The sequence below is a fragment of the Prenolepis imparis genome, unplaced genomic scaffold, assembly GCF_030444845.1.
Source record: "Prenolepis imparis isolate NDT839.2.m4 unplaced genomic scaffold, iyPreImpa1.0 SCAF_3, whole genome shotgun sequence".
Classification (NCBI taxonomy): Eukaryota; Metazoa; Arthropoda; class Insecta; order Hymenoptera; family Formicidae; genus Prenolepis; species Prenolepis imparis.
In genome coordinates this window covers 2,020,691-2,032,462 of record NW_028141161.1, presented here as the reverse complement: position 1 = coordinate 2,032,462, position 11,772 = coordinate 2,020,691, and the positions used below count along the sequence as shown (strand labels likewise).

The following is an 11,772-nucleotide window of genomic DNA, read 5'->3' as shown; positions in this document are numbered from 1 at the left end:
TCGAACAATGGATAGACGGACCTCGTGCTATCGTGCGTCCGTCCTCCTCGTAGAATCCGGCTCGAAGGACCAATGTTAATACGAAAACGTTCGTATTGAATGTTATAAGAGAATCTCATCGATAATGGAAATTCTCTCCAAGACTTCTCGCTTAGAAAAATTACACTGGGATCTCTCAATCCAATCAACTTTATTACGAGCTTACAAGAGACAGTTACAAAGGTAGTTACTCGACTGCGCACTCTCCAGCGACTCGTCAATTCCCCTACTTCGCCTTCTCTCTCTCGATCGCGCCGGTAACTAGCGCGCCGCTGATAAATTAACTGCGAAATTCAAATAACATATTTGGCGTTAACAATATATTGTGGATATATTTTATAAAATCTATCTTGATCAATTTCAGGGAAAAATAGATTAAATTCTACATCAATCTAAATTTAAAAAATTTTATTAAAAATCTAGCTTTAAGAATAAAAAAAATACACAGAAAAAAATTTTCTATATAATATTGTTATTCGTAAATCAAACAAGTTTTATACACTCCAGCTGCCAAGAATATAGTTATAATATGAAATAATTATGTATATGTAAAATATGGGAAATTTTATTACACGACAATAAATTACATGAAAATAAATTAGGAAAAACTAGTAATTAACCATAACATTGTAAAATTTAGCTTTTGAGTTAAAAACGCGCAAAATAACTTTCTTATTATATTTTTACAATTAAGTAATGGTGCTTACCAGTTCAGGCATATTCAAAAATCTTGGAAATACGTTAGAAAAACTCTCATTTAGTTATAAATATCGACGAACTTTAAAAGTTTCTACCTGTTAGAAGTTAGCCCCCCACTTTTAGAATTAACATATTTTCACGGTTGTGCTGAATTGTGCTAGGTTTGTGCTATATTGTGCTCGAATATTATAACCATAATATGAAAAATACGAAAGAAAATGGAAAAAAAGAATTTTTAGGTCAGCCCCCCACTTTTCGTTTTTTTCAATTTTTGCGATTGTGCTGAATTGTGCTAAGTTGTGCTAACATTGTGCTAAAATATTATTTTAAAAAGATAATAAAAAAAAAGGTATGATAAAAAAATCATTTTGGATAATATTGAATATAATTATCATAACTTTTTTTGTTATTATTTTTTTAAAATAATATTTTAGCACAATGTTAGCACAACTTAGCACAATTCAGCACAATCGCAAAAATTGAAAAAAACGAAAAGTGGGGGGCTGACCTAAAAATTCTTTTTTTTCCATTTTCTTTCGTATTTTTCATATTATGGTTATAATATTCGAGTACAATATAGCACAAACCTAGCACAATTCAGCACAACCGTGAAAATATGTTAATTCTAAAAGTGGGGGGCTAACTTCTAACAGGTGTACGAACATGGTTCGAAAGTGGTTCGAAGGTGATTGATCGAGGTACGAACGTGGTTTGAAAGTGGTTCGAAGGTGGTTGATCGAGGTACAAACGTGGTTCGAAGGTGGTTGATCGAGGTACGAACGTGGGTCGAAGGTGGTTGATCGAGGTACGAACGTGGTTCGAAAGTGGTTCGAAGGTGGTTTGAAAGTGGTTCGAAGGTGGTTTGAAAGTGGTTCGAAGGTGGATGATCGAGGTACGAACGTTGTTCGAATGTGGTTGATTGATGTTCAATCGAGGTTCGAAGGTGGTTGATTGATGTTCGATTGAGGTTCGAAGGTAGTTAATTGACGTAATAAAAGGGTGTGGTGATTCATTGCGAAGAATTATTATATATTAATATTAATATTATTATTATAAAAGAATTATATATTAATATTATTAAAATATTATTAAAAATTCTCTCTCTCGCGAACACCTCGCGCTCTCCTTCGCTGCATCATTTCTCGCAACATCTCTCTCTCTTGCATATACGCCTCTCTTGCGCTATCTCTCTCTTTACTCGCTACCTCTCGCTACCTCTCCATCTCGCACTATCTCGCGACCGTTATCTCTCTCCTTCGCGTGCGTCATCTCTCTCGCGTTCGCCTCGCGTTCTCCTTCGCGTCATCTCTCCCCGCGGACCCCTCAACCAGCAAGCTCCACGCGGTCTTTCGCGTTACTCTCTCCCCGCGGACCCCTCACCCATAAAATTTCACGCGGTCCTTCGCGGTTTCCCTCTCCCCGCGGACCCCTCACCCATCAAGCTCCACGCGGTCTTTTGCGTTCCCCTCTCCCCGCGGACCCCTCACCCATAAAGCTTCACGCGGTCTTTCGCGGTTTCCCTCTCCCCGCGGACCCCTCGCCCGCAAAGCTTCACGCGGTCTTTCGCGGATTCCTCTCTCCCCGCGGACCTCTCTCGGACCATAACATCGCGAACGCCTCCCCCTCCCCGCGGATCCCTCGCGGAACCTAACATCGCGGACGCCTCCCCCCTCCCCGCGGACCCCTCGCGGACCCGGCATCTAAATCGCGGACGCTTCCCCCATCCCGCGGACCCCTCGCGAAGGCTTCCCCCTCCCCGCGGTCCCCTCGCGGACCCTAATCTCGCGGACGCCTCCCCGCTTGACGTCATTCCCCCGTGCCACGGGTTCCCCTTGCCCCTCACCCCCCCTCAGAGGACCAGAGTTAGAACCGGCCTTACCACTACTGATGATGATGATGATAATGACAATGATGATGATGATGATAATGATGATGACGATGATGATGATGATGATGATGATGATGGTGACGATGATGATGACAATGACAATAATTTGTGCATATACTCGTATTTAAAGTAAAAGATTGAATTTGAATTGTTTTTTTTATATTTGTTCCTATCACATACACACACACATAACATATCTATCTATCGTTTTATATTAATATAGTATATCAATACTTTATTCTTGTTTCGTTCGGGAGTTGGCCAATTAGGTTTCTTTTTTGTTTGACGTATTCCCGGGATAGCTTGTTCAGCCTTGTAAAAAGACTCGGTCGTTAAGGCACAAGATTTAATCCACTAATAACTGTTTATTTCTCTTTACAAATGAATATAAATATATATATAGAAGTCTCGTATATCACGGCTCGCGAGATATCGATTTTTGAAAGAGAGAGCGCTCGACAGCTCGGTATTCGCATGATGACTTACATTTTTTCTCTGCCCGTCGTTGGTGTTGCAGGCAGAGAGCCAGAGTCGAGACGCTATCGTGTCAAAGCGTGATTCGCCGAAATTAGCACGTGATTTAGTCAGGTAGAACCGTGACCTGAGCGGGTTACGCGTATTGACAGAATCGGCGCGATTATATTTTGACGGAGACACGAAAAGTCGACTCCTTCTCTCTCTCGCTGTCTTTCTCTCTCTCTCTCTTTCGTTCTCTTGAAGCGAGAATTTTCGTATCCGAACATACCGCCCGCCTCGAATGTTTGCAATCGAAATTTGGAAGCGCCGGTTACACGTACATTAATGACGCATGCTTGACGCTGTAATACATTAGGCGAGGATCGGATTATACACTTTGCTCTTAATTATCAGCTCTTAGAGTTTCTCGCATAATCGGAGCAGTTTTTCATTCGGAGGCGCCGCCCGCCAAGGCCGAGTCTTGTTCGGTTTCTTCGTTGATGCTGACCGGAAGAAAGCATAGCTTTGATATCGGGCGTTTGTATTCGGCTGTCGAAGTCTTTATCGTGACGACGCGGATGAGAATATCGTCGCCGGAGTGACATTGAATTATGCGTCCGAGGGCCCAACGACTCGGAGGGGCGTTGTTGTCGTGTAGTAAAACTAGTTGACCTTTCTGTGCTAGTTTTTGTGCAACTCGCCATTTCGGTCCTTGCTGTAAAGTATGTAGATAGTCATGCTTCCATGACCTCCAGAACCCCTCAAAAAGTCGTTGAACTATTTGCCATCGAGTCAGGCGGTTTTCGGAAATGTCGAGGACGCTGGGCTCGGGCGGAGCGACGATCGCGGTGCCAATGAGGAAATGTCCTGGAGTTAAAGCTCGATAGTCGTCTAGGTTATCCGAGACGGCGGCGATCGGTCGCGAATTTAAGCAAGCCTCAATACGGCACAATAATGTGCTCATTTCTTCGAACGTAAGCGTGTGTGCTTCGATAGATCTCTTGAGATGGTACTTGACGCTTCGAACGGCTGCCTCCCACAACCCTCCGAAGTGCGGAGTGGCGGGGGGTATGAAGTGCCAGGACACTCCCTCCGTGGCAAGACGATTCAAAAAATCCGGATCTTTCGTGGTTACTTGATAGGAAGAGTTCTCGATCGGCGCCCTGAAACGTGGTGCCGTTATCCGAGTACATCGCGGAGGGTAACCCTCGACGAGCAACAAATCGATTGTACGCTGCGATGAACGCGGTCGTGGTGTAATCGGAGACGAGCTCAAGATGAAGTGCTTTCGTAGACATACATACAAAAAGAGCGATATAGGACTTGTGTGATTTATGACCTCGGCCGGACGCAGTGCGAGTCATTATTGGGCCCGCATAGTCGACGCCCGTGTGCACGAAAGCTCGCGCTGCCGTATTGACGCGGCATTTTGGCAACGAGCCCATGAGCTGATTCGGACGCGCGGCTGCTTCGCGCGTGCACTTTACACATTTATATAAGACTGCGCGAATGGTTGCGCGCGCGCGAAGGAGCCAGAACTCTTGGCGTAAATGAGCCAGCGTGAGCTGCGGACCGGAATGATTGTCTCGAATGTGGATATCGGTGATGAGAGAGGTGACGAGCGGATGGGATTTTAATATAATCGGATGTTTTGCGGCTTCGGGGAAATCGGTGTTTTCGAGCCGTCCTCGGGCTCGATTTCGAGACGGGGATATTTCGATCGAAATCTGAGAGTTCCGGTGAAAATGAGGCCATCTGAATGAATTTTAGCCAGAAGGTCCTTGACGTTCGGATTTCACTGGGTCGTAGCGCTCTCGGGGATCCGTTGTCGAACTCCTCCGGTGATTCGCGCGGTTCCGATTTCTGCGCTTCAGACGAGACACGAAGCGCAGGATGTAGGCCGTAACTCGTACTAATTTTGGCAACGACGAAAATCGCGATGGTAGATCCCATGTTTTGACAAAATTTACTAGGGTGATTGTAGTGGCGTTGGTTCTTTTCTCGAGCTGTGTATTATAATCGGCTCGGGGAGACGTGGTTGGCCACGAGGTCGCGTTCAATTTTAACCACGTTGGACCGGACAACCATAGGGGGTGATGTAAGAGTTCGCTTGGCGCTACGCCTCGAGAGGCACAATCCGCCGGATTATCCTGCGACGAACGTCGTCTACCGCGAGGGCGTTTGATTGATCCAGGCCAACGTGATCGTGGAATCTGTCCAACAATAGCACTTCAATGTTGGAAGTTCGAGCGTCAAGCGAGCGAATCGGATTAGGCGGATTAAGAGTAGCGCGGTGCAGAGCTCGAGGCGTGGCACGCTCAGAGTTTTCAGAGGCGCGATCTTAGACTTCGCGACCAAGAGCGAGATTACCGGTGGGTTTCCGGGGGGGACGACGCGAAGATATACTGCCGCCGCGTACGCTCGAGTTGAAGCGTCGGAAAATCCATGCAATTCGGCTTGCTCGACGTTGTGACTGCAGGTTGTCCATCGTGGGATCTGGAAATTTTCAAGTTCAGGAAGCTGTGAGTACAGATCAGTCCATAGGCTGAGGATATGCGCAGGGACAACGTTGTCCCAGTCGCATTTTAACAACCACAATCGTTGTAGTAGGATTTTGGCGGTAATTATCACTGGTGTGATCCACCCTAGAGGATCGAAAAACTTAGCGATAAAGGATAGAATTTCTCTTTTCGTTCGACCGGGTTCGGTTAGGTTAGGTTAGGTTGTAGTAGAGAGGTGGTAGTAGAGACGTTAAAATGAAACGAATCTTGATCGGGACTCCAAGAGACTCTCAAAACCTTAAGGGCTTCGTCGGGACATAGCTCTTTACTGCATGCTAGCCCATGATCGGATGGATCGATGTCAACAAGCAGCTCGGTACAATTGCTCGCCCACTTCCGTAGACGAAAGCCTCCTCTCGCCAATAAGTCCACGAGTTGATCGCGCGTTTGACGCGCTAGGGCTTGATCATCGGCGCCGAATAGACAGTCATCGACGTAAATGTGATTTTGTAACACCGGAAGGGCTAACGGAACTGCGAGCCCTCGTCGCGGCCGAGCTGATGCAGTACTCGCAAGGCGAGGAAAGGCGCGGAGATTGTCCCATACGTAACTGTAAGGAGGCGATATTCATCGACGGGATCGGAAGGAGAAAATCTCCATAGGATACGTTGATAGTCTAAATCGCATGAATCTATCATAATCTGGCGGTACATTTTCGCGATGTCGGCTGTGAAAACGTAGCGGAATTGTCGCCATTTAAGCATAACTGCAGCGAGATCATTCTGTAATTTAGGACCGGGCAATAAATAATCATTAAGTGAATCGCCGTTAGACGTTCTACTAGAGGCATTGAACACGACGCGAAGGCGAGACGTTGTGCTACTCTCGCGGAATACCGCGTGATGCGGTATGTAATATCGAGCGTCCGAGGAAGAAAGCTCCGATGTCGAAACGACCTCCATGTGACCGAGAAGTTTGTAATCATTCAAAAAATCGTAGTAGGCGGAGGCCTTTTTCGCGTCGACCTGCAGGCTTCGCTCGAGGCGTCGGAGGCTCGCGAGAGCCGTGGATCGAGAATCGCCGAAACTTCCTGAGTAGGTCGATTTAAACGGCATTCTAACGATATAACGGCCGTAAGGATCTCGAGCGTGTGTGGTAACGAAATGATTTTCGCATTGTCGTTCGTCGTTCGTAAGGGAGTTGGTCGTCGGTAAGTCTTCGACCTCCCAAAATCGGCGGAGATTTAAATCGAGACTTTCAAGGATGGTGCCATGATGAATATGCACCGACGCAGTGGAAGGAGATTTGGATGTTGGGCCGGACAGGATCCATCCGAGAATAGTGTTTTGAGCTAGCGGTTCATCTGACTTCCCCTTCCGAATTCCCTCGAGAATCATTAGTCCGTACAAATCGGCGCCGATAATTATATCGATAGGCTCCGCGCTCATGGGAGCGCTATCGGCTAATGCGAGGTCAGCGATATGCGACCAAGATATTTTTTGCGAAAGGCTGTCTGGAGCATATGTCGTGAGCGATTTAAGAATTATCGCGGTCGTCGAATGCGCGGGCTCTTTTCGAGTTGCTGGGCACACAGTTACGCGGGCAGTGTGACGCGCGTACAAATGCGCGTTTCCAATTCCAGTAACGCAAATGGTTTGTCGGGTGCGCGGGAGTCGTAAAGTTTGTGCAAGATTTTCGGAAATTAATGTCGCTGCGGATCCTTGATCTAATAACGCACGAGCACGAGCGAATCGACCGTGTATGGAATATACGCGTACTCGCGCGGTTGCGAGCAAAATTTATTTTTATTTATTTATTTATTTATTTAAACGGGAAACAAGTCCCTTTAGTATACAAAATACAGAAATATAGTTCGTAAGTAATCAACTAAGACAGTAATTGAAGGAAAATAATATTCATATTGCTCACTTAATAGCATAAATTATCGATCGTTTCACAAATTTTATCGAGGGATGAAAAAGATCAACACTTTCTACAAATTTGTTCGCCAAAATTCTCAGTCGATTTAATGGTTTAAATTTACCATAAGCAGTTCGATGCATTTCTACATGAAAAACTTGGTTACACCTCAATTTCCTAGCCAGGACATGCAGTCCTATGCAACTCAGCAAATCAGAGCAATCAAGACGACCATTGATTAATTTGTAAAGGAAAATTAGGTCAATATACGCTCTTCTGTTTTCCAATGTTAGAAAATTTAATTTCTCCAACAAAGGACCATATGAGTGGTCGAAAAAATGCATCGGATCCTCCGTGAGAAAACTTACTCTGCGGAGGAACCGATGCTGGATTTTTTCGATAGTGTAACCATGCTTATCCTGATACGGGGCCCACACAATGGCCGCATATTCCAGCCGCAATCTTATTAAGAAGCAGTATAGCAATTTTAATGTATTGATATTTTAAAAATATTTACAAGAACGTAAAACAAATCCTAGAGTCTTAAAGGCGCGACTAGTAATTGATTTTATATGCGTTTCGAAGGATAAGTCAGAGCGGAAAATTACGCCAAGATCACGAATAAAGTCGACATTTTGGAGAGAAGCCCCGTTCAAACAGTAATCATAATAATGAACATTTCTCTTTCTGCTAAATCGAATAGCACTACATTTAGATAAGTTAAAATATAAACCGTTCGAGTTACACCAGGCTTCCACGGCTGAGAGGTCAGCTTGTAAGGCATTTGCATCGTCCAAGTAATCGACTTTACAATAGATTTTTAAGTAATCGGCATATAATAAGAATTTAGAGTACTTACAACAATTTTTTATATCATTTACGAATAGATTAAATAAAAGTGGTCTCAGATGCGACCCCTGAGGGACTCCCGAAGAGGCATTAAAAATTTCAGAGAGGCAGTTTTTAAATTTGACAGCTTGTTTCCTGTTTGAAAAAAAACTTGAGAGCCACTTTAGCAAGGGACCTTCAATCCCAATGGCCCTTAATTTATCCGTTAAGATAAAATGATTGACTTTATCAAAAGCTTTACTGAAGTCCGTATAAATTACACCCACTTGGGAGCCCTCTTCAATCGCAGAGTTTATATAATCATGAAACAATAGCAAGTTTGTTGTCGCAGAGCGGCCTGCCATAAAGCCATGCTGTTCATCAATTATTATATTCTTGCACAGCGAGGACAACTTGGCCGCAACAATATTCTCGAATAATTTAGGCATGACACTTTGTTTGCTTATAGGCCGATAATTTGATACCAACGATTTGTCGCCGCTCTTCCAAATTGGAGTTACAATCGATAATTTCCAAGCACTCGGGAAAGTACCATCAACTAACGACTTATTAAATATTAGCCAAAGTATCCTTGACATCACAAAGACACACGATCTGAGAAACACAGGGGGAATCCCATCCGCGCCCGGACTGGAGTTTACCTGCAAAGAATTAATATGAGTAGATATACTATGCCAATTCTAACCCATGGGGCTCCGAGGGGGGTGCGGGGTGCGGGGGGTTCTCCGTGGCGAGGGGTATGACGTCACGCGGGGCGGGGGTATCTCGATGGTGCGGGGGCTGACGTCACGCGGGTGGAGGGGATGTTTCGACAAAGGAGGGGGAGTTTTCTGAGTGCAATATTTGTAGATGGATATCTTTATGACTTTTTTTTTTATGAGGGATCCTAGACATTTTCCCAAAAAGGTATAGAACAAGCGCCGATGATCGACAATTTTGTACCCTCGCTAGTATAATTTTATTACGGAAGCGCCGATGTCCGGCTGCTCGAACTTGTCAACGGAGCGTTCTAGAATCCATAAAACTATGTTTTTCATGTTATGGACATTTTATCATTAGGAAAGAAATGAAGATTTTAGGGCCAACGCTGCGACGAACATGTTGAAACGTGATTAGGTGCAAAAGCGTTGACGTTCGGCAGCTTGTGTCCTTACTCCTCTATCCATAAAACCGATATCTCGGGAAACTATCTTTTGAGATACGCCAAATGTTAGAAAAGGAGACAGAATTAGGTGAAATATATAAGGAGGATGAGAGGGCGTCAAACCATAGTACGATTTGAAAGCGTATAGATGCAGCAGTGAAAAAAGTTTAGTGGTTACTTTCTTGTGTCAGAAGTGTCAGTGACATAATAGTGAATAAAAGAAATAATGGAAAACATCGAGCAGAACGAACGCGACCTGTTGGAGCGGTCCCGCCAAGTCACCACCTTGGGCGAATATTTTGCATGGGCGCTGCGCTGCGAGGAATTTATCAAATTGCTCGAAGAAAACAGCCGTAACAAGCGTCCGCGACTCTCGATTGGAAATAGACAATCTTTGGTGGCTAGAATCGCGCGACTCGAGGGTGCAAAAATTCGATTGCAGAAACAGTTTGTATTCAATGGTGGTGAATACAGTGGCGACAATAACGCGGAAAGACTCGTTTGGCGAGAGATTGATACGGCATTCGAGAGCCGCATCTTAACCGGTGCGGTAATAAACAATAATTACATCGAACCTCGTCAATTTCTCGAAGATGCCAAAGACATTGTGATCGAACACGTGCAGAAAGTGATGCAAAAACACATTAATGTAAAAGTGAACACCGTGTTTAATGGCGAGTTTGTGTCCGGTGATAAACGCGCCAACAAAAGTGTCAATACAAAAAACTATGAACTCTTTCGCACGTCCGATTTACACGAGTGGTACGAGCGCCGCGTTATCGAGCCCACGCTAGCATCGCTAGAAGAGTTTCAAGAACGCGATAGTGGTTGGGCGTTGTCACAAATAATTAACTTGACTATAAATATAAACAAGTATAATTCAATGCGCGCAGGGTGTTATCTAAACTTGCCGCGAGAAATTGTGACAAAGAGAGCGGTGGTGAACGTGCGATCAACGGATAATGCATGTTTCGCGTGGTCAGTGGTGGCCGCTCTGCATCCAGTTGCAAAATATAGTGAGAGAACATCGTCATATCCTCATTACACGACAGTGCTGAATCTCCAAGACATTGAGTTTCCAGTGACCATAAATCAAATTAAAAAGTTTGAACCAGCAAATAATATCTCCATCAATGTATATAGTATTGAGAATGACATCGTCCCGATACGTCTTTCGGAGCAAAAGAAAGACAAGCATGTCAACTTGCTGTATGTGCAAGACAGCAACAGCGTTGGACATTTCGCGTGGATCAAGAATCTATCCCGCCTTGTGAACACGCAATTGAGCAAAAATGGTCACAAGAAATATATCTGCGATCGGTGTGTATATTTATTGCAAATTATATATTAAAATATAATTGTAAATAAAATTGTAATTTTTTTTCTTTTTCTTTCATAGATGCTTGCACTATTTCGGATCGGAGAACAAGTTGCAGTCACATACAGTAGACTGCGGAAAGATAAACGACTGCGCCATCAGATTACCAAGCGATAAGGATAAGTGGCTCAGCTTCAACAACTACAACAGAAAGGAGCGGCTTCCGTTTGTAGTGTACGCCGACTTGGAATGTCTTTTGGCAAAGACTGAAGAAGCGACAAATTATCAACATCACAAGGTATTCAGCATCGCTTATTATATACATTGTTCGTACGACAACTCGTTATCCGCGTATAATTCTCGCCGTAGCGTCGATTGCGTTTCATGGTTCGCCGAAGAACTTAAAAATTTAGCGTTACGTATAAAGACTATTTTAACTACAAATGTTCCCATGGTAAATTTAACATCGGACAAGTGGAAAAAATTTCACAGCGCAACGCATTGTCATATATGTGAAAAACCATTTGTACAAGACGATACATGCGTTCGCGATCATTGCCATCTGGCTGGACGATACAGAGGTCCCGCGCACTCAAATTGCAATCTAAATTATAAAGAATCATTTTGTATTCCAATAGTTTTTCACAATTTATCTGGTTATGAGGCACATTTCATTATCGAGGATATAGCTACAGCGTTCGAAGAGAGCATTGAATTACTTCCGATAACGAAAGAAAAATATATTTCATTTACAAAAACGGTCAATAGTACCAACGATGACAAAGATTGGAAAGCTTGCATAAAATTACGTTTTATCGATTCATATAAATTTCTGGCAACAAGTCTTGATAAATTAGCATCGTTTTTGAATAAAGAAAAACTCAAAATTTTACATTCTGAATTTAAAAATTTACCGACAGAAAATTTTAATCTATTAACACGAAAGGGTGTCTTTCCA

At 43.8% G+C, this 11,772-nt stretch overlaps 1 protein-coding gene across 1 annotated transcript; it reads right to left on the bottom strand.

Moving 5' to 3' along the window:
- Nucleotides 1-3,530: 3,530 nt before the first annotated feature.
- LOC145934220 (uncharacterized) lies at nucleotides 3,531-6,980 on the bottom strand. The gene is made up of 3 exons (XM_083034591.1): nucleotides 6,113-6,980; nucleotides 5,253-5,727; nucleotides 3,531-4,245 (listed from the first exon to the last, which is right to left on the bottom strand). Exons 1-3 carry the CDS (start codon nucleotides 6,978-6,980, stop codon nucleotides 3,531-3,533), a joined length of 2,058 nt encoding a protein of 685 aa, XP_082890717.1.
- Nucleotides 6,981-11,772: the final 4,792 nt, after the last annotated feature.